This window comes from Falco peregrinus, chromosome 1 (genome assembly GCF_023634155.1).
Source record: "Falco peregrinus isolate bFalPer1 chromosome 1, bFalPer1.pri, whole genome shotgun sequence".
Lineage (NCBI taxonomy): Eukaryota > Metazoa > Chordata > Aves > Falconiformes > Falconidae > Falco > Falco peregrinus.
The window spans coordinates 29,378,554-29,401,270 of NC_073721.1; the positions used below are offsets into that span (position 1 = coordinate 29,378,554).

General features: G+C 45.4%; 1 protein-coding gene across 3 annotated transcripts in view; it reads left to right on the plus strand.

The window, feature by feature from the left end:
- FBXW4 (F-box and WD repeat domain containing 4) overlaps positions 1–22,717 on the plus strand; it is a 62,317-nt gene that overhangs the window by 6,336 nt on the left and 33,264 nt on the right. For 2 of the 3 annotated variants that reach the window (XM_055795529.1, XM_005239028.4), the window contains exons 2-5: positions 4,817–4,912; positions 7,688–7,873; positions 9,057–9,189; positions 11,717–11,811. In XM_055795529.1, the coding sequence (XP_055651504.1) occupies positions 4,817–4,912; positions 7,688–7,873; positions 9,057–9,189; positions 11,717–11,811 (510 nt within the window). The remainder of the gene's footprint in view (positions 1–4,816; positions 4,913–7,687; positions 7,874–9,056; positions 9,190–11,716; positions 11,812–22,717) is intronic. The other variant, XM_055795534.1, reaches the window with a different exon arrangement.

The window sequence follows — 22,717 nt, forward strand, 5'->3', positions numbered from 1 at the left end:
GACACACTAGAGGAGGCAAGGAACAGTGAGAGAACACACTGCAGAGCTCTCTTGCATCTCGGAGTTACTTGAAACTGTGTCAAATAGGAAGGGGGGGAGCACAGAAGACAGACTGAACCTGGCGGTAAGCTAAATAAGGGTCATGTGCTAAAGGAATTCAGGTGGAATTTTTGCCCTGGAAGAGACATTTTGAAAGCCAGCCGACTTGTTGAGGACAGCAACAGGAGCTCCTGACATAAATAGCTCTTCTGTCTCAGCTGTCTGTTGGTGGCCCATGACTTGTAACTGCACCGAAACCCTGCCACTCAACAGGTGTGTCCTGATTACACAAATAAGTGCAGTTGGTCCCTGTGTTAGCCATCCCTGCCACAGGGCCAAGGTTGAAAGTGGGGCTTAGCCACTGTGACCTATTTGTTCCTCTGTGTGACCCTTCCAGTCAGGCCTGAGGCCGGCTGGTGATGGCTTTCATACAGACAGCAGATTTTTGTCCACAGGAGAGATTCTGTCTCAGCAGGTCTCTGCTAACCTGCATTTCCAAATGAGCTCTTCAGCGCTTAAATGTAGCAAAGTGTGAAGGACTTGGGTGGGTTAGGATGCCCCATGCAGCTGGGAAAATATACAGTATAACATGGTGGTATCTTCTTTGGCACGTGCTGACATTGTGGATGGCCAGTAGAAATATCCCCAGGATGAAATAAAGTACAGAAGCTCTTGCTATTGCAGAAATACCATTTCTGGTGGCAAAGGACTTTGGCTGGGGAAGGGATCACTGAAGGCAAAAACTGTTGGAGGTGAAGCTTTTGGAGGAGATGTGCTTAGTCTCTGGCTGAGTGATTCTTTCATTGTGTTCTTTTGGGGCCCAGGCCAGCAACTGACATGGTAGCTGAGGTCACCTAGGTCAGCGGTGCTGTAGGGGGATAGTCCCAGTCTCTCACTTCAGCAGCTGGGAAGTGGCTTCCAGAAGGAATATTACATTTCTTTTGGTAACTCTGCCAAGAAAGAGAGGAAATCCATAGTTTGAGCAAAATACTTCAACTTTTTTGTAGGGTGGGGTGAGGTCGGAAGGGGGAAATGAAAAATCCTTTATAATTGATTGCTTGGGATGGCTTTTATCGTGGAACTCTCAGGCTGTAAGAAATATTCAGCTTTTCTTTCTTACTGTAACAAAGTCTTTATAAAGGGAGCTTCCATCAAAAGTGCATGCAATTGGAAACATGCGTTAGCTCAGGTCTTGTATTGCACTTTATGGCTTGGGATCCTGATAGAGAGCTTTTTGGATTAAGTAGCTAATAAAAAAGATAGCCTTGCATGTTCTGAATCATGTAACTTTATCAGCTGTTGGTAACTGACACCTTAGTAGCAGTGGTGAAATAATGGACTCTGGGCTTCAAGAACATTTGTTTGAATTTTGTGGAGTTTTCACATTCAGTTTTCACTGGTTCCTTCATCCTGTGTTTCCTGTCATCCTTCTTGGATGCTGGGCTGTACTTCACTTGCTTTCTGATGCAAGACTCTGTAGGTCCTGGTAAAAATAGCAGTCCTTCCTCAGCGAGTCAGCCTTCAGCAGTCTTCACTGCTGGGTGGTTTCTCTGGGAACTTGAATGCGAAGATCTTGATTTCACAGAGCAGTTAAGCATGCAGTGAATTTTAAGTGTGTGTTTTACTGTTTTGCTAGATTGCATACTAAGAAAAGTCAAGGTATTCATTGGCTGATGAACAGTGGTCCTTCCACAGCATTTTACATGGCATTTGTCCTCATAAGATGGTTTAGTCTCCTGAATCTTTGGATGATCAATTCGGTTGCTGAACTGAGAGGTACTTGGTTAAGTCAACCACTCAGTGTGGATGTGTGGTGTCTGTTGATTGTCTTGGTCATCATGGAACAATACTTAAAGATTTGCATGTATAGAAAGTGTGTTGATCATGATTGAAGCAAAATAGTCTTTGTAGGGGAGAAAAGGATCTTTTTTATCAAATTATTAAGTTTATATGTTGATCCCTCTTTAACTTTCTAAGATTTGAAAACTGCTCTTGTGCATTGAAGTGATGCTCATTGCCTTTTTCTGTGTGTTCTGGGACTTACTTTGTGGGGTGCTTTTGTGGAAGCAAATCAAATTATCTCAGCACTTGATTCCATCACTGAACTTGATTTAACTTCCCTTCTGGTATAGGGGATCAGATGTCTCTGACCAACACTTGAAAATCATTGCAGTTCAGTCGTTGCTGCCCTGGTATTGGCAAAAGGGAGGGATGTATCAGTCCAATTTCTACATCCACTTTCTCATGGCCTCTGTATGTTCTGTCCCCTTTCTTGCCTCTATTTTGAATAAATAAAATGTCTCGGAAATAGAAGGTGGATGCTTCTAAGACATGTTTAAATTAGCTGCATCCAGAATTGCTATATGGGGGTGGCAGGCTGGATAAATAATATATCAATGGTAAAACAAACACATACCCACATGCCATGCCTCCTCCAGCCTCCAACCCCACTAGACCTCTCCCATATAGTCCTTCTTGCCCACCCTTGACACTTCTGGACAGGAACTGTTGATTTGTGTGAAGGAATGAGGTGTCTGTTACAGGAGTAACTGCAGTAATGGTACTCTGGGCCAAGCCAATGTGTGACTTCTGAAATTCCTCGTTCAGCTGCAGGAGGATCAAGGCCTTCCCCTAACTAGAAAAGTGACCAGCACTGTAAGGTGGAAGCTGCTTTTTTTGACCTTGGATTCACCTTTTTCAGAGCCTTGGAAATTACATCTAGTCTTAGTAGGGTTTGTGCATTGAGCTCAGGATGTCTGGTTGGGCTAGTATGTGTTGGGGAGGGGGTTGTGGCGTGAGTGCGTTTTCCATCACTGTGCAAGCTGGTGACTTAAAATCTGTACGTAGGGAGAACTTAACCGAGGGTTGAGTGTGGGGAGAAGTGTTTTGGAGTAATGAATGGAACTGGATGTAGGCGGAGAGCCTGAACTCTGTCTGGGAGAGTAATAAGCAATGAGGAGGCTGCTGGACCTGACCTGACTTTTCAGTGCTGCGCATTCCTCATCTCAGACACTATCTGGCCCCGTAAGTTCCTGCAAGTGCTTCCTTTAAAAAAATAATTCCTTTTCTTGCAGCCTAAGCTAACTGTATAGTTTGTTGTTCGGTTTCAGCGGGTTTTTTTTAAGGGTTAGGAGAAATGAAGAACTTGTGGCTTCCAAAATTCAGTTTTATTTGATGTGGCTCTACTGATCATAAACTTAGAGTTGCAAAGCTTTCTAGGGAACGAAAAGCTTTTCTGTGTGCGGCTTCTGTTTTTGTTTAAAATGGGTCACATGCCCAGGAATGCAGTCAAATTATAATGGTGACTAAGTGCCGGAAAGCATAGAAAAGGGGAGGGAAGGGTGAGCAGAAAAAAAGGAGCCTGAGGCTATGGAAGGAAGGCTGGGAAAATGAGAATCTGGCCAGGCCCCAGGGCCAGGTTAGAGATTCCTACACCCATTAACAACCTCAGGAGATGTTTATTTACAGGGAGCTAATCTTTGTTTGAAAAATGACAGAGCACCCAAAAATCCCCCTTTTTGGAAGCGAGTTGGGGGCACGGTAGGGATAGGAGGAGGGAACTGGTTCTGATCTGGCACCAGTCTCCATCTCTTGAGGATCTTCCCTTCATCCTATGCACCTGGGAACACTGGCTGTTGGGAAATGCATGAAAAGGGGATAAACTCTTTTAATCTAGTAAGTGATTCACAACCCCTAGTTCCAAAGGGTAACTTCAGAGTTTCTTGTTTGTACTTTTCTGATCTTTTCTACCTAAGCAGCCCCACCAAGGATATTGAATAATTAAGTTTATGGTATGAGAAAGATGGGAGCTAAAGCTGCCTTTTTCACCCCTCTTTAATCAACTCTGGATCATTAAAGCGAAACAGATGTTGAACAGCTGTTTGAGCTGGTTGTGTTCATGTAGACTCTGAAGAGATCTTGGTCCCAGGTCTCTGTGGTACCTACCTTTTGTCACCTTTGAGCTGTGTTGATCTTGGCTTGTCTCAGCTCGTCCCAATAATTTTGATTTGTATTCCAGAAACTGCTTATGAACTATAGTCTCTCTTGTAGTAACTTTATCTGACTGTAAGTAGAGAATTTTCCATCAATGTGGTGGAATTCTCTATCCTTTGGTGAGCTGCTGGAAAAGATAGGCCATCTTGGGGTGTGTGTGCATTGGGTGGTTGTACAGATGAATTTTATTTTTAGTTTGAATGTATCTTGACTTCTAATTATTTTATCTGGTTATGATTGTCAGGCAGGTGAGGATCTGGAGCAGTTTCTTTACTAGTCTTCTGGCTAGGCACACTCTTCTGGCTTCTAGTTTGTGTTCTCCTGACTAGTGTTTCCTCCATCTGTTCTTGTATGGTGTTCCCTTACCTTAACTGGCTGTCTTTAGTCTCTGTTAGAAGAGTGATGTCCTGTTTCTCTGGTTGTTCTGGTAGTTTCTTTCCATGTCACTTTGTTTTGATTACATTTTGTCTGAACCTGTGTTGCATTCAGCATACTAGATCAGGCCTGGATCAGATTTAAGGCTTGCACACTAGTGACCATCAGGGATTATCTTTATGAAAACTGAAAGCTTTCTATGCTCATAAGCGCCCACTCTGCCCAGTGTTCCTTTTCTGTCAACTCTCACAAATGTGCTTGCTCCAGCGTGGCTCAGGCACCATCAGTGTTTGCCATTCCATCATTTGTGGAACCAGTGAGAGCATACCTGTGACCAGCTTGAGTGTATTTGTTGTCCATATAGCATCAGTCCTGACTGCTAATCTCATCTCTCTTCCTCTGTCTGCAGAGCAGCTGGCATTCCAGTGAAGGAAAGGGTGAAAGTATCTCAGAACTGGAAGCACGGACGCTGCAGGAGAGAGATAGTCCTGAAATGGAAATGCAAGCAAGTGGCTCCTTTCTCTTCTACTTCGTTCTGTGTCAGCTGCTGTGGGGCCTTGGGTTTGTGTCTGTGCCCTGAAGTGAGATGTTTCCTGCTCCTTGTGATCCACGGGGTCTTACAAATAATGTCACTAGCCTGTTTTGGGTGTTGCTAGCTAGCTGGATGTGGGGTGACTGGAGTTGCTGTCTTGCCCTAGGGATTCACTCACAGAGTCGAGAGTTCCTTTCTTAGTAAGAGCTTGAATTTGTCATTGTTCTGATCTCTGCAGTTCTAGTTGGGTTTAGCAATCTTTACTACAGACTTCGAACTGTTGTGTTCCTATCTGTTGCTGTATACCATTTTTCTGTCCTGTTTTCTGTCCTTTTCTTAAAATGAGCATACCTTGATCCCAGATGTAGACTTCTGTCCCCTCAGAATGCTTAGTTTGTGTCCTGTGCTTTATTCTGGCCCCTGATTTGGATGTACAAATCTAAAAATCTGAAATGCTACTTGCTGTTCTTCTACCTTATGCTGCTTCCATTCTCCTACCTTACGCTTCTCTCCTTCACTAAAGAAATAAGTATATTTGACATTAATGAGAGGAGATTGTTGTTAAATTCTTGCTCTTGCTTAAAAAGGTGCACTCAGCTTTCAAAGCAAAGCATAAGATAGATCTCTTGTCTGAACAGCACACCTAAATTTTCAGACCAACGGAAAAATGAGAAAGACTATGGTTTGTTAGCTACTGAAGAACAAGGGACCTTCTGCTGAGCTTTCATGCCTTTTTGTGCTGTGTAGATTGAAGTGGTGGATAGTGTGCCGGTGCTTGTCTAAAGTCCTGGGAACAGCTGTAATGAGCAGAGTGGTTTTTGGTGCAGGTTGTATACCTGCCTTTGAAGTGCTTGCAACCATCTGTGAAGGCTCTGTGGATGTTAGAGATCATTACTAAACCAGCTTCCCAAATAAAAAGGCAAGGACTGATTTAATGAGGCCACCATCCAAATGGCATCCTCTAATTTTCATTTATCCTACTTCAAATTTGTTACTTCTCCTTATGAAAAAGCCATAGAAAAAAGTAAAAAGCTAAACTGCAACAGGAGGAGAGCCATAGAAACTGGCTGTAGTCTAGGTAAGCTGGATATTCACTTGCTTTTAGAGGACTGCGTAGGAGTGAAGGAAGGAAGGGGAAATCAAAGCCCACCTAAAACAAAGCTGCTGCTCCAAAGATGCCTCCTATTTTTTCCATGCATATGATCAAGTCCCAGATGAACGTTGTAACCTGTGCTCAACTGCTTTGTCCATGTGACTAACAGCCTGTTGCTGGAGTTGAATGCAGGCAAGCAGGAAACTTCTATCTAATAAGCAATCTAGTCCTCTTGCATGTTTCTAGTTCCTCATTGTGATGTTATGAGGTGTGGCCGTGCGTAATGGCTCTGCTGACGCAGAAAATCATGACTCTGAGGATGAATAATCTGGAAAAAAGGAGACAGGTTTTTATGAGAAGGCACTCTGCTTTCAAAACAGTTTGTTCCTGAATAGTTTGAAAACTGAAAGGCTGCTCTTTGGAAAGGCTCTGGTTTTATTCAACTTTTGCATGGGTATTGGTGCACTCAGCAATGTCTGCAGGGTGGAGACAATTTCATGCATCCATGCCTGATAGGACACAAGCCCCATGTCTCTCTTTATCTGGCCTTGCCATGTCTAGAAGGCCTATTTGCTGATTCTGTGGTGGCTACACAGAAGTGAGATCTTGAGCAAAGAGCTCACTGGCTAAGTGTGTGCATTGTAGCCTGTTCTGTTTTCTGGATTTCGGTTTTGTTTCAAGAATAAATAAACTTCTTGTGATGACAGACTTGATTCAGACTTTTCTTGAGAGTCTCCTTTTGGTCTCCCAGGAAGTGAAGCATGTTGTCCACTTGTAACTTCAGCCTTCAAAATACTTTGGAACAGCTTCTTTAACAGTCTGCTGCTCTTGGCTTGGAACCTGTCTGTAGGAACCTGCCACTGTCTCATAGGTAGCAAGGGGCGGAAAGGGTGTATGGGCTCTTCTGAAAGACCGGCAACAGAAATCAAGAGGTTGCTCTGCAGTTGCTTTTGGCTCAGCTGTGCAAGAGGTGTGAATGTAGAAAAATACCTTCTCAGCATGATGAGCACACAGTTCTTGGATAGCCTCAGGCTTACCCTGCTGCTTTACCTATCGCTATACAGAGAATGCAGGAAGTGGAGGACTTTCTGTCTGTAAGAAGACCTGTGTTATCTGACATGCCTGCTCCCCTGCTCAGATGCATGTGAAACAGTGGCAGCTTTGTGGTCTCTGCTAGACATCAGCAAATAACGTACAGGATCAAGACTGTACCAAGAGCCTCGTATTGAAGGCTCTGTTAGAAATGCTTGGCATAGCTTACAAATACCTGGTAGTCTAGTTTCTTAAGAAGTGCAGGGCTCTTGAAGAGGTGTCAGAGAGCCTGAAGTATTTCCTATCTAAACTCACTACTCATCTTTTATCCATCTTCTCCTTCAGAGATTCCATGCTTCCTTTTCCTCAGTTCTTGGTTAGAAAAATGCCAACAATGTGATCTGTTTTGTATGTTGCTGGAGAAGCTTCACTTAGCTGTGCTACTATATTAAGCCCTGCTTTCGCATGTGACCAGCAGCTTGAACTTGACAGTTTCCTGAGTGGGCATTTGCTTTTGTTGGTGTGTTTACATATGCAATCTTTTTTCTTTTTGTGTGTGAGGTTGTTTTGGTTTGGTTTGTTCTCCCCACTCCTGCACCCCACAACTTGCTGTCTGTTTGCAGTTTGATGCCCTGGTTGGAGCTGGATGGCGAGTATCTCTACCTGTCTCAAGCGGAGAACATCCAGGCTTACCGCCTCTGTGCAGGCAGCACGGGTTTGCAGTGTCACCCTCAAGCTATCTTCTCTGGCCACCAGGAGGATGTGTGTCGCTTTGTTCTTGTCAACTCCCACATCGTCAGTGGAGGGGGGTAAGTTGGGCGAATGAAAGAGCCCAGGGAGTATGGCAGTGAAGTTGGAAAGGTTTTGTGTAACTCCAGCCCAGAGCAGAGGGGTCGATCTACAAAGTGTCCTTGTGCTTGGCTGTGTTCAACTGCTGCTGCTTCCTTTCTTATGATTTGGTTTTGTCCCGACAAAGCTGCTACTACAGCAGCGGAGGAGCTGAGTCTCGTGCTGTTGACCTTATAAAGTGTCCTTTTCTCTTTTGAACCTGTGTGGCTGTCCACAGGATTGTTGTATCAGGATTGACTGATCAAGTAATCCTGACTGATGTGCAGTTTTCATTTCTTTCCCTGTTAGAATTGAGGTAGCCAGGCTGTGTTCTGATGTTCAGAATTGCTGGTTAACTGGACTGCAGTGGTGCGTAAAGCTTTCTAGAGACAAGTATATGTTTATTAGTCCTACCGACACAATTGTGAAGAGGAGGAAAACTGACAAGCCTTCTGGCACATGCGCCCTTCTTCAGTTATATTTGCATTTGACTAGCCTTTTTTGATTACAGCAAATAACAGAACTGTTATTTATAAATATGTTTTCACTATTAATATACAGAACACTTAAGCACAGAATTGGGAGATGCAAGGATGGCTGCCTGCCCTGGATATCTTGAGACTCTCCCCTGTGAACTGTAGCCCAAAATTCAGGTGAAAATGAAGGCATGCATTTAAAATTCCAGTAACTGTATTGGTTGAAAAAAGTCTAAATGTCTTTGTAGTTAATTCAAAGCACAACACCCTGCGCAGCAGCTCTGAAATGAATGAAAAGCTGAGGCTTGGACATGGATGAGAATGACCTGTACTCCAGCTAGTTCCCTTACTCCAGCCATTTAGCATCCAGCCAGGATTCTGGCAAGCTCAGTGCAGTAGGAGGAGGAATGGCTGCTTTGCTAGTTTCTGCAGCTTAACACAAAGTGGCGGGTGGAAAGTCAGCCAGGAAGATTTTCAAGTGCAGCAGATTGGCTCTGACTGGCCAGATGTGGGATTGCAGGAGAACAGGTGATGTGTGAGGAGTGGAGGGTTAATAGTGCTGCATGAATTTCAGTTCTCATGAGATCAGTCCAGGTCTTTTTGTGGCACTCCTAAGCACTTATGGAAGGTGTGTGTCTAAGGGAGATGCGGCTGATAAAGGCTCTCTGCCTGGGGATTTGTTTTTCAGAGATGGAAATATTGTCCTTCACAAGATCCGTGGCTCCTACAGCGCCAAGTTCTCCGCACATGAACAGGAGGTGAACTGTGTGGACTTCCAAGGTGGCCTCATCGTCAGTGGCTCCCGGGACAGAACAGCGAAGGTGAGCAGTGATGTTCCAGTAGCTGTGGTGCTGCTGCAGAGGTGACCTCAGAAGTCTCGTGCCATGAATGTTTGTGTCAGCAGAACTGTTGCGAGCCCTGTCTTGTGCGTGTGCAGGAGGAGTGCTGGGTATCTTGGCGTAGGCTCAGGTCTTTGAAAAGATGCTTGCTGTGCCAAGCTTTTAAGGAAAAGATTTGGCAATATTTTACAACATCAGCTGCTGGTTTAAACTAGGAAGTGCAGAAGGCAGCAGCTGATGTTCTGCTTCCTTCACGGTACATCTGTCTTAACACTTTAGTAGAGATCCATGCCAGTTAGTCTGAAACTTCCCATATGTATCTCAAGCACGTCCTTGCTTTCTGGTGCAGTGCTGCTTTACGTGCTCTCTGTTGTATATTCACTGTCTTCAAGGGACAGCATAAGGTCTTTTCCAAATCTGTCTGGTTATGGTTTGTTTATTTGTGGCTTGTGGGGCTTTTTTTTGGCGTGTGTGTGTTGGGTGTTTTTTTTTATGGTTCTTGGTTTGCAAACCACAAGTGAAGTTAGACTATGGATACTGTTTACTCTCTATTCTTTTCAGTTGGCACCACTGAATCCTTTCACATAATTTCTGATTATTTCTTTTTGAGGCAGGACCTTGTTAATTTTTGTCCTTCTGGATCTGGTTAGCAGTGCTGTATTCCTACATGGACCTGGAGAGTTGTTCTCCTGAGCTATACGTAACCAGCTCTGTTTCAGTAGTTTAGGAAACTCCACACAGATGTTTCACCCTTGTCCTGCTAGCGTGACAGCAGTACTTGTAGCATCTTCATAACCACATTTCATTGTTGGAAGTGGTCGCTGTATGATGAAAGCTTTGGCTGTTGCTTAGGCTAGGCTGATGGATATTATTGGTCACTGGTACATACCGTAGAGTATTAATGGAATCAAGAGGGAGAAAACTGCTATTCCTGTTTTGCAAGAAGGGAAGCTGGGGCAAAGAAAGACCTAAATGTGTCTTTCAAGGTTTTATAGGGAAGTGTGAGCATGCTGAGCAGCATGGCCTTATCTGTTCTTGTTGGTCCCTCTGTATGGGTGTACTCCTGGGTAAAATCACTCTGAAGTAGAGCAGTGTTCAGATGCAAAGGGTGCTGTTGGGATGCTCTTTGCCTCCTGGGAGCAAGTCCTTGATGCTGCTTTGTCTCATGCTTATGCAGGACTGCTCCTCTCCGTTCCGTGGAGCCCCTTTGCTGGGGAAGTGGCTTCTTGCAGCCTCCCTGGTAGCCAGAGGACAGACCTCCCCGACCTTGAGAACAAATTCCTGAAGGCCAGAGGGGAATTTAAGGCTGTTTTTCTTGGAGCTAGTGTGAGATCTTGCCCACCCAGTGCTCCCCACAGCACAGGCTTTAGAGATGTTCACCTCTTTTTTTTTTTTTTTTTTTTTTATCATCTCTTTTGTAGGCTGCCTTGTTTGTGTGAATGAGACTCTTGGAGGATGGAAGGGAATCCCTACCAGCCTTTTAAAGGGACTCTAAGTGTGTAAGCTATTGAGGGCTCTGCTGAGTGTTGATTAGGACTAAGCCCTGAAGAGCTGCTAATGTACATTCCTGTGTGATAGGCACCAGATAGTGTCCTCTGAGCAATATTTTTAACCTGTAGGAGATAGGGATGCCTTAAAAGAGTTAAGCTTTTCTGCTGCTTTTGCTGACACTAGGTGCTAAATTCCCCGCTGACAAGAATAGCCTGCAATCCTGGGCATTATCAACAAACAAACAAATAGGGCACTCCCAGCTTTGAAGTCTTGAAGTGAAACACTGGGGGTTGGTTACAGAGCTCAGGTTCTGTGGGCCAAGAATGAAGACAAGGTGGAGAAAATGGGGACCACAAGCAGGGCCCCAGCAAGAATCTGGGGGGCTTTATTAGGACCCAGAAACAAAGAGGGGGGTGTGGTGAACTGGTGGAAGGGTATGTGCGTGTATGCACTGATGAGGGAGGGAAGAGGTTCTCTCACATTGTGAGTGAGCAAGGGGGGCCTATTTGGAAATAGTCTGGGGCACACTTGGGAAACTTGATCAAAAGGGGATGGGTTTATAAAAAGCTATTTTACAGGATAGTGAATGATTAATTTTATAGATAATATGAGCGGAAATTTTTCAGGGATGCTACCAAGACTTCCCACAATGTTCAAGAGAGCAGCAGAGATTTGAACAAATCCTACTTTTTGTTTATTTAACTACAGAAGATGGGAAGTCTCAGTGTTGAATGCTGCCCTACAGAGTATGTGGTGATGGGGGTGCTTTCTCTATTACCAGTGGAATGGAAGGTCATAGTCATAAGCTGAATCTTTGTGTAACTTTGTGTAACAAGTGCTTGTTTCTGCCAGTGATTGAAGGCTCTGCTCCTCAAAAATAAGTAATGGGAATTCAGGGAGAGGATCCCAGGAAAGGTGAGCATGGCAGTTTTGGCAGCTCTTCTGGCACATTAGCAGCGTACGTCCTACCTTCTGCACCTTCTGGGTGATGTGGCATAACGTGCATCTCTCTCTTTAGGTTTGGTCCCTGTCCGCGGGCAGAGTTGGGCAGTGTCTACATACAGTGCAGACAGAGGATCGAGTGTGGTCCATTGCTATCAGCCCATTATTAAGGTAACAGATCTCTTTATTCCCAGTTTCCAACAGAGAGAAGTAAAGGGGTTGGATAGGCTGTGCGTCCACAAATCTCTGAGGCACCAGTGTGACAGTTCAGGGACTTGATTTGGGTGGAGGCTAATCGGGTGCTTGTGCCTGCAGCAGGAGCTTAGGAAAGAGTGTGTGGTCTTTGTTCCCTATAGCAGTGGAGTGATCCACTCAGAGAGAGGCTGTGAAAATGGCCCTGTGTTCCTGTTACTGTCTCAGGTGGGACCTGATGGTTCTTAATTGCAGAGTGAAGTAGATCTTGCTAATTAGAAGCAATGAGCCAGAGCCTCTTGAGGTTTTTTGTACTGAAAAGGTGCTAACTTATATTCTCATTCTCTGGCAAAAGAGATGCCAAGTAAAAAGGTCCCTGCCTGGGAGCTGTGTGCAGTGGTCAAGGCTTAGTTTTCCTTGAGCATGCTGAACTGGGAAACGTGGAAGTGGAGTTCAGGGATGAGGTTTTCCAGCCTGTCTTGCCCTGTGCTTCCAGTGCAGGTGTAATGCTATAACTTCAACTTTAGCATGGGGGGCAAAGGCAGTACCTACTCCAGTGTTTTCCAGGGTGTTTTTCAAAGTGCTCCTGTTCTTGAGGAAATGAAAATCTGAGAAACTTCAATTCTCACTGTTAAATCTTACACTGACCAGCAGCGAACGGTCTGTCTCTTTGGTTCACTGTTAAGCTGGTCTTCTGCATGCGAGAGAGATCCTTCCTCAAGGAAGGGGGGAATAAGAGCTGTTGTTGCTGCTCATCTGATGTCTGCAACTAGTCAATTTTAGGCTTGTGCAAAACCAAAATACTTCCCACAACTGCTGTCCTCATTAGATTTCCAAGCTTGTTTTGCAGGCAGCAGGAACTTAGTGGTATGGAGCTAATGGCATTATCAGGGAAATGACCCTTGAGGCCTGCTATGATTTTGCTGTTCCCTTGTCCCATTGCTCTGAGTGTTTGAGACGGATAGCATTTTTAAAGAAGTGCCGTGTGTGTTAATGCTGCTGCAAGATGTTAGATAGAAGCCCTTTGCTGTCTTCGGTGCTGCAAGGGCCCCTTTTCTAGCAGCTCTGGCTCTAGCACTGGGGCTGGTTAGAGCCCAGTGGCATGCTGCTTCCTACTCCTAAGTGATGACCTACTGAGGTGGCCTCTTGTCAGGACAGTGTGTCCCTCTCCCTGGTGTGCACGCTTGTGCACACTCTCTGTCACAATATTTACCCACAATCTCCCCACCCCCGCTTTCCTCCCTGCAGGGTGATAAATGGGAGGTGGTAGAACAGCTACCCCATGAACAAGTGGGTTTAAATTGTGCACTCCACTTTTTTTTTTTTTTTTATGAGACTGTGGACTGTACCAGCCTCCCCTGCTAGCCCACCCTAACTCCCCCCCTTACCCCTCCATATTTTAGGGAGGGGGGGTGTGGAGAATTAGAGCCAATTAGCCACGTCATTAATTCTTCAATTTGACGGCTGATATAGCAGGGCCTGAAACACGCTGCTGACCCCGTATAATGGGAACCCTGCTCCTTAACATATTGACGATGGGAGAAGTTAATTAAAATTCCACAGAGAGAAGGTGTCGGCTAACCTATAAACCTGTCGCTTCTCAGAACAAATCACAGCTATCCTAGAAGAGAGAGAGGATCAGAGCAGGAGGGCATGTGGTGGGGGAGGGCCAGGGCAAGGGGCAGGGGAGATGAATTTTTCACTAATAGGTTTTATTGCTTACTGTCTAATGAGGGTGAGTATCAAAAAGATAATATCTGGTTTCTGGCAAGGTCTGCTTTGGGGAGCTCTGTGGTTTCCGTTTTACTTGCAAGAGCCCATATTTCATCCCTATCCGTTACCTATGCACTTGTGTGTAAAGCTTTCCCTCCTTTGTGATCCCCATCCTTCTTGCCAGCACTTGGATGCATTTGTTCCTCAGTGAGGCTGAACGTGGCCTATAACCTCCACTTCCTCCTAAACATTCGACGTGTCCTCTCAATTTTCCTTTCTCACTTGTGCTGGTGTAAACTGAGAGCCTCTCCATAAGAACAGATAGTTCTGCTGGTGTAGAACTGCTGTAGAATCAGGCTCCAACCACCTAAGTATTTTGGCCCGTCATTGCCGAGATCCTACCAGCTCTCTCTGCTGTGGGCATGTAGAGCTCAGGAACAGGCCAAAGCAGTTGTATGTGGTGGGGTAGAAGCAAGGAGGGCTCGTTTAGCTCTAGCCGTTCAGAAGTGCTTTGGAGAGGCTGCAGTTTCCTGACGTGAAGGCTTGCCAGGACTAAAGGACCAAGACTAGAGTAGTCAGGGTTGTATTCCTACTGAACCTCAGCTGTTAATGGGCAGGACTGAAACTTTTCGTCTTGCTTTTCAGTGATATCTCCCTCTGTGTGAAGCTTCCTTAGAAAGTATCCCTTACGCTTCTGATGCACAGCTGGGTTTTCTAATGTGTCTCCTGTAGTCCTGCTCTGCTGAACTGCTGCTCTAATGGACAGTGCCTGTGCACCCAAACTAAACTTCAGACACTTGTGCTCTTAAAGTGCAGAACCTCTGGCTTCAGGCATCTCTCTTGGGTATTCTGCTTTGATTTGACCAGTTTCCCTGTGTCACTACAGAGATCCTCCTGCAGTTGTGCTGAGCTAGGAAGGAGGATTCCTTGCTCTTCATGTAGTGATACTGGGCTGGTTGCTTGGAGGGACTGCAAATAGAATGACTGTAGGGGAGATTAGGTAGGATAAAAGGGTACCAAGTGTATTAGATCTTTTCTTCTTACTGTGCAGTGGAGGACTGCGCTTAGTCCTTTGTATAACCTTTTAGCCATGGAAGTGTCTTCATATCCATGTTTGTTATTGGAGCTTCATTGCTTTGATGATCCCTAACGGTGCCCTGCAGGGTAGTGGGGATGAGAAGGGCATTTTCAGCAGGTCTTCTGCATAGTGGTGCTGGTCAGTGTGCTTGGGACATTGGGACTAGAGAAGCAGTCGAAGAGTATCCTTAAAAGAGGATACTTACAATAAGGGTGCCCCAGGTTGCTCCAGAAACTGGTTTAATTGGTGTCCAAAGCTGTCCTTCGCCATGAATTAGTAAAATGCTGTACTTGGAGAGGCCATGTACCCTAAACCACGTTTCTTATAGCTGCTTGCAATCCCCTTCCCCCTGAGTTCATTTGCCTTTTGAACTCTGCGTCATGCAGATGTTAAACTTTCATTTACTGGTGTTTACTGCAGTGATTTATGTGTGCTCGGGGACAAGCCAGAGTGCAGTGGACCAATTCAAATGTGCAAAGTGAGGCAAACCCAGGGGTTTCTAGTGCAGCAGTGGCACCTTCATGCTTTGTGATTCCCTGAGATGGCAGTAGCCAGGGAAGAGAAGTGACCACTGTACACTGTTTAATTTGAGGGATAGGTTTATAGAGAAAATGAGGTCCAATTGCCTGGTATTTATGGCTGTAGAAATGTAAGGGTTGTGATACATGTTGTACTACTGAGACATTCATTTATTTAGGGGAAAAAACTGTTGCAATTTTTTTCCCTAATGATAGAGAACCTGTAAACTGGAGGGGAAGGAAAAAAGTGGACCTTGATGTTAAATTTGTTATTAACCTTGGATTCAGAAACTCTTTGGTGTTGGATTTAAAAAAGTATTCAAACTTAAGATGACTTCTCCTGCTGGGTCTGGCACCTGCTATTTAGATTTTAAAATACTTGTCATGAGAACTGGTCCTCCCATGTTGTATTTGAAGTGTGTCAGATCTTAAACCAAGGAAAGAAATGGTTTTCAGATAGAGAGCTAGGAAACCTTTGGTGCTATTCCGGGGCAACATCAGGCAACCATAATGTGCCCTATTGCAGCAGAGATGTGCTTTGGGTGCGTATTTGAAAAGACAGCCTGTCCTTTTCCCACTGTGTTGTTACTATACCACAGTACTTGACCTCTCCTTGCAAATGTTGCCTTGGTGAAGTGCAAATGTACTCCAGAGAGGAGGAAAGGTTGTACCGAAGACTAGCTATCTGCACTGAATGCTTAAGTTAAAGGAAGATGAGTAGTTCTGTGAGCAGCTGGATTTAAAAACCTAGGCTTGCTCTGTCTCTTCTATGCAGTTTTGTAGTTGACCTGACTCTTTCTATTTTAATGTGCTAATTTGAATCTCCGTTAACCTAATTGCCTTTCCCATGGAATATTATGGGGAAGTAGTATCTGGGGAGACTGCCTTTGTGGACAACCTCAGACAAATTGTAAAACATACCCAAAACTTGCAAGGGAAAGAAAAGATGACAAGGGTTACTGACAGGCACCTTGACTGAATGGACCTCTCGTCCACTGGAACAATCAAAATGATTAATTTTGTGGTCTTCTTTTTAATGGTTATCTGTGAACTTTTTGTGAAAGTGAAACAGTCTGATCTTGCAGATTGCATTAGAGCAAAGCAACCCATGAAGTCAGAGCAACTGCAGTGGTTTTAGCTGTCCAATTGAAGCCCTAATGTGCAGCAGTTAAAATGTTTGATAATGTTCCCCCCACCTTCATTTCTTGCTCCACTTTCATCAGCAGGTACCCCCTACTGCATATCAAGATGAGCTGTTGGCTGTAGCGGTGCTCTGTTTTGACCTCGCTTTGTGCAGTTAACCTCTCTGAGTCTGCTAGGACTTGGGACAAGTGGGTTTTATTCTTGGTTTGTGCATTGCCAGCAAAATAGCAGGCAGCAATAGCTCTACTGTCCTTGGGGATCTTTGTAGAGCCTGGTTGGTTTGAATAATTGAGAGGGGACTCTGACCTGCAGCTGTTTCTTAAGCAGGGGCAGGAAGAACCTGCTCAACTGTGAGATCCCAGGGTGGACTTGCAGAGTTAGGGCTGGTGTTAACTACCATCCCTTACTGACCTCAGAGAGTGATCTGGATGCGGGTTTCTGGATATATGCAACAGTCATAACTGACTTGGTGCTCTTTCACCCCAAAGCTGAAGAGCAGGAAATGAGTATCAGTTTCTCCCCTCTGGAGCTAAAATGACACCTGTGTCTTATCCATGTGCCTTGACTGTTCCCTTGATGTTGGGAGGAAGAAGACTTTGTTTTACTTTCTTTAATTGTGTGATAATGACTATATTTGGTCTTTTTCATATGGGTGAACTTTTGAACATACCTGTCCTTTCCCTCTACTCTAGAAACAAACACATATGCAAACACTTCTATAGGTTGAGAAGCTGCAACTTACCTTTCTTCAGTTTCTTTCCTTTGCCCTTTAAAGCTTATATGACTGAGTTTTTCCTTTTTTGTCACTTTTGGCCAATACTGCAATGTATATATTTTCTGTGACTGTGTGAATTGGCTTACTAGTGGTTGTGGGCAGGTGAGCAGGTTTTGGGAGGCAGTAGCTGAGTTAGAACCCAGACATCAATTGCTAATCCTGCGGAGCTGTATTCAATATTGAAATTTTATATTTGTTTTTTTTCTCATCTTTCCCCTTGCTTGAGGGGAAAAATGTGTCTCTGAAAGCTTGGAGGAAGTATCTTTCTTGTGCTGCTTTGTTTGCACAGGAGAATCCATGTCTGTTTAATCGATGTGACAGAAGAAACTTACGTGAGGGGTCTGGCAGCCTATGGTTTGAGGTTTCTATTTCCAGTTTGCGATCGCTTTCTCTTTGCTTTTTAAATTTGCAGGGGGAGAAGGTAACTTCATCAGACCTTGGCTGCTGTTTACCTTTGCTCGGTTGTGCAGTGTGCCTTTGTTTTTCCACCTTTGATCAGTGTCCTGCCAACAGATAATTTAGCAATTGCATCCCAGGGTGGAAGTGTGGAGTTAATGTTAAAATTAGGGTTTTTTTCCTTTCCTAACTTCTCTGGCTGATGGAGCAGAGAAGGGGAGAGGGGAGGTGAAGGGGGCCATAAATTCTAGACCTGGTGATTCTGCTCCTTGTAGAGAAACGAAAGCCTCTGATGTCTCCTCAGCACTTTCATTAACATTTAAATTAAGGGTTTGTTTTTCAGGTGGCTTCAGTCGCAGCCCTTTCATAGCCTGACACATGGAGACTGTTTTCTCTCTCTCTTTTTCCACCTTGAAAATCAGTGTACAATAGTAATCACTGCCATATTTTTTTTTCTGATCTCTCAGGAGGGCAGCGACCTGACAAGCTGTACCAGAAGTTCAAAGAGAATCAGAAACAGAGTGCAAAGGTAGATGAGGCGGAGGATGCTAGGTTTCACTCCTTCAATTAGACTGGTGTCTGTTTCCTCCCCTGCCTTTCAAAGGGCTGCTTTTGAGGGTGGGGAAGGACAGAGAGGGATGGACCTTTCTTGCGTGGTGAGAGCCCCAGGTGCAGATGCCTCTAACCAGGCTCACCTTCCACTGTTACTCCTCCCAGATTAGCCCGGAGGTGTCACTGAGAGGATGCAAATTCATGCCCTGAGGTGGGAAGTGGAGCTGTAGTGCCCTAAGATAGCGGCCTAGCCCCTCTAAAGGAGTGTTGATTCACTGAGGACAGCAGGAGGCTGGTCCTCAGCCTGCTATTGGCATTTGGAAGGAGGACAATAGTGGAGGATATTGCCCTGAAGTAAGAAACTCACGTCTGTCGTCTGTGCTGCAGCACTGAAGTTATGTCTGCTCTGAGCAGTGCAGCTTACTGTAATGGTAGAGGAGATAGCTGGTTTGAAGCGTGTATTTGGATCTTGGCTTACAACAGTCTAAACCAGGCCATGCTTTGCTGTAGCTAAATAATTTCTGGTATAAGAGCTAGTTAGTTTAGCATCAGGAAGAAAAAAACGTCTTCTACCTGCTTCAACAATTGTGTAAGAGCAAGAGGAACAACGAGACAGTTTTAGGAATGGCAACAGTTTGCAGTGGAGAAGCAGTATAGCAGGATTTATGTCAACACATGAGTCTTTGTCCTAAAGCTCTTTTGGAATCTTCTACTTCTCATTTCCCACTCGGTTGGTGACCACTGGTAGGCTGTTACCTTCTGCAGGCTCTCTGATGGGAGTTGTGGAACTCTTTGAGTAGCACTGGTGTCTTCCGTGAGCTAAAAGTGGATACAAGGCAGAGGAAAATGAGCCAACACACGAGTGAAGTATTTAGTTTAATGAAACTTGCAGCTTGGTTGCTGTGACTGTCACACTGTTCATGTCTTCACTCTACCAGCACCCCAAATTCACTTGCCTTTCACTAAGAGCTCGATCCAGATGAGAGTAGCAAGCTGGCAGTGGGATCAGGAAGAGCATTCCCTGCATGGTGGTAGATACAGTGCACAAAGAGGGGTGCCATAAGTTTCTGTTTCTTCAAAATTGGTCTTGTGTGCTGGTGGTGGCCATGATTTATATAATGTTCTTCTGGAGGACCTAATTCAAAATCATGCACTTGCAGAAGCCTCCTATATATGCTCAAAAATGTTTCTCTTCTGGGGTTTGGATTTTTTTTTTCTTTGTGTGAACTGCCACAGACTGTAGTCTGTCATGTCTTGTGTCACTGTTGTCAGATTGAAGTATTGTGTCTAACTGTTCTGTTACTGAGTGTACAGTGATGACTTGGACAGTAAGCGATACAGAACAGCTTTTCAGTGGCAAGTAGCCTTGCTGTATTCCAAGTGCTCTGGAGCTGTGTGGTGGGATATGCTTCTCTGATCCCATCTGACCCATGCTCTAACTGTTTTGTACCACCCATTTGATTGCTCTGACACTGCAGGTGGGTTCTAACTCCTGTCTCTGAGAGATTTCTGCATAGTCCTAAGAGCTACCACCATCAACATCATCTTGGTATCATCATCCTGTATAATGCAAGGGGAATTCAGAATGTCTGCTCTGCGCTGCTGGCATTCATCTACTCTTCCAGGTGCTTAGCTTTTGGAGGTTCATAGGTTCGTGCACACTAAGTTTTTCTTCTTCAGAGCCCAGCACTGGATGGTGCTGAGCATGTTCTGTGAATCCCACAGCCTGTGCAAACCAAAGCTGACAGGAATGGGAAAGAGGATGCTTAGTACCTGGTCACGCAGGGTCCTCAATCGTGACTTCTGAGCCACCTCCAGCGTTGCTCGGTCTAACTTTTCATTGAGGAAAGCTTTTTATTTAAGCTCTCCTGAGGCTGGATGCCAGCATGGAGCCCAGCTCGGCTGCCTCAGTGTTACTCAGGGCAAGTGTGCCGCAGCATTAACAGGGGTGACTCCTGCTAAATTCTGTTTGGAAGCTCCACTGTATTTATGGGTGGGGAGGGCGGGGGGATGCCTGCCCTCCCACCTTCCTCTATGTTGTCTCAAAAGGCCTTGGTGCATCTTTGATTAGGTGTAGGTCAAAAGAATTTCCACATCGTGACCTTAATAACTGGGGTTGATTGGCAGGCAGTCTGCGGAGAGGGAGCAGCCTGTCCCTTTCATCTCCCTTGGTGCTGTGCTGGGACAATGGGCCAGCATATTTTCCTTGTTGTTCCTCATTTGAAAAGGGTCTGGTATCTCTACTAGGTACCTGTGACATGGGGGTCTTGATTGGGGTCTCATAAAGGGCCCTGTCAGTGTGTCCAAAGGCCAGGAATACAAAGGCGATCAGTGGGTGGGGGTCTCAGCTGACCACTGAAGAAGGGAGGGGAGGGTCCTGGAAGCAGTGGAGGGAGAAGCAACCCCTGATGGGAGACCTTAAAGGGGGAAGAGGGGGGAGGAGGCAGCCCATTTTTGTCCCGAACTCATCAAGCACATCTGCAGAATTGTCCCAGCCGCTGCCTCCCAGTTTCAAAAGAAAATGATCGTTTGATAAACCGTCCTGATTCACCACTTTCTCACAAGGGAGGGAGACCCACCTTTGACCTCTATGATTTCACATTGGGCCCAGCTCTCCCCCATCCAATTGCTGGAGAAACTTTGAAATGCATCCCTTGCACTCCCTCTCCTTCTCCCTCTTTCCCTTTACACCCTCTTCCCCCGCCCGCCCCCCCCCCCCTTTTTTTTTTTTGCCTCCCCTTCTCCTCTTCCCACCACCCCCACCTTCCCCGCTCTCCCGCTTTGTAAAAAAGCAGGCGTACTGCTTTGGAGTTTAGGCAAGTAATTAGTAAAATCTTTTCTGCAGCACAATAAAACCGCAGCCCTTGGCCTGCATATTCCCACAATTTACATACTTGCAGGCATTCGAGAAAACAGGTGGCATTCCCAGTGCATCACTGCCTATGAAAATCATTTGGAAGGCAGGGAGGGGAGGGTGCTGGGACCCACTCGCTCCTGCAAGCTATAGGAATGTGCATGAATATATTAAAATGTTTTCACACAATGCCTGTATTTTCCAACGGGAAGGGGCATCTTCTGGATGAAAGGCGGCTGGCCCAGACACAGGCCTCTTCTGAGCGCTCTTTCCCACTTGGGGTTTGTTTGCATGGACCAGATAGAGAGGGGGCCGGGAGGGGGGGAAAGGGCAAGGGTGCTATCTATGAAGAGTAAATCTTTGTGTGCCTCCTACCCGCTCCCCGTTTGTGATCCCAGAAAGATGAGTTAGGAGGGAATTGTGTCTGCGGAGGGGGGCAGGAGGAGGGATCATCAGGACTTTCTGCAAAAGCTTTTGGAGACATTGCAAATGTAGCGAGGAAATAGCTTGTAATGGAGCATATAGTGCTCTGACTGACGGGATTCAGTGGCTGCAGCAGGAAATTACCGAGAGGGAGCTAGCTATCTTGTGCAGTATTAGCCAGGTGCCTGTTAATAACAGAAAACACTCTTGCAGTACTTTTCCGGCTTTGTCTTATTGCCAAGAACAGGCTGCTCAATGCTCAGCTTGGGCAATGTATCCAGCTGTTCCTCTTCTTTTTCCAGGAGGGTAGCTGTTCCAGGCTGTGCCACAGGTGTAACCTAGCAGTTCCCACTCCATTCCAGTTGGGCAGCACTTAGCTGCGTTGCCTCCAAAGAGTTTCTTTGGGAGTTTTCAGCCTGTAGGGTGTTGACAACAGATGTGTGGTGAAGCTTGTGTCTGGAGAGTGTAGGTCAGGGATTTCCTTTCGAACAGACAAGGATTGAAGGAGAGTTGAAGTGAAGGGAGGGAGAGGCTTAATGTAAGTAGTGAATGGCTTGGCTTAGGAACAGGGTGTGCAAATAGGGAAGACCCCTGGGTTCAGCTCCAGGGATACCATTTTGTTTGAGAATATTGGGACAGGCTGTAAAGGGGCCTCATTGGAAGAAACACAGGTAGGTTGGTGGCTGGATTTTGGTGGTTGGTTTTTTTTAAATTATGTTCTTTTGGCGAAAATGCCCCTTGAAATTTCTGTAGGAAGCGGTGTGGCACCAGCATGGTGAATGTCTGTCTTATATGTGCTACAGATACAGCCTTTGTAGAAGACTGTTCTGGGCAGGTATCCTGTCTAGACGGATTCTGCCCTGAGGATTTACAAACCTGCCCAAAACCAACCAGAACAGCAGCAGCACAAATGTATAGATGCCACGAAGAACTATTCCAAAGCTCATGCTACCCAGCTCAAGCCTCTGCTCTCCTGAAGGAACTTAGCAAAACACAGGTTCCCAGAACAAGGCATAACACATTTAGAGACAAGTGGGAAGAGCTTTACTGAGACTGTCTCCTCAGCTGAACCAACTTTCCTTGTCCTTTCTGACCAGATTTTCTCTGTGACAGGTGGGAGAGAATGTATTCCCCAGCCCTGCAAGGAGCTAAACAATTCAGCATCTCAAAGCCTTTTGCCAAAGGGTATTCTTGCATAGCAGCTGTTCCTAAAATGGATCTGCAGAAGTAGCAAAAGTCTGTAATGCTGTTGCTCCCAGCTGGCCTACACTGGTCATACTGGTGTTGGTCATAGTATAAAGGTCTCTAACCTTTTGTTGGAAACAACCAACAACTCAACTGGCAAGAGGGCTTACTTTTTATTTTTAATTATTGTCTTCCCAGTTCCCTGCTCCTCCTCTTCATCTTTTTGCAATTCTTAAAGAGGCAGTGGA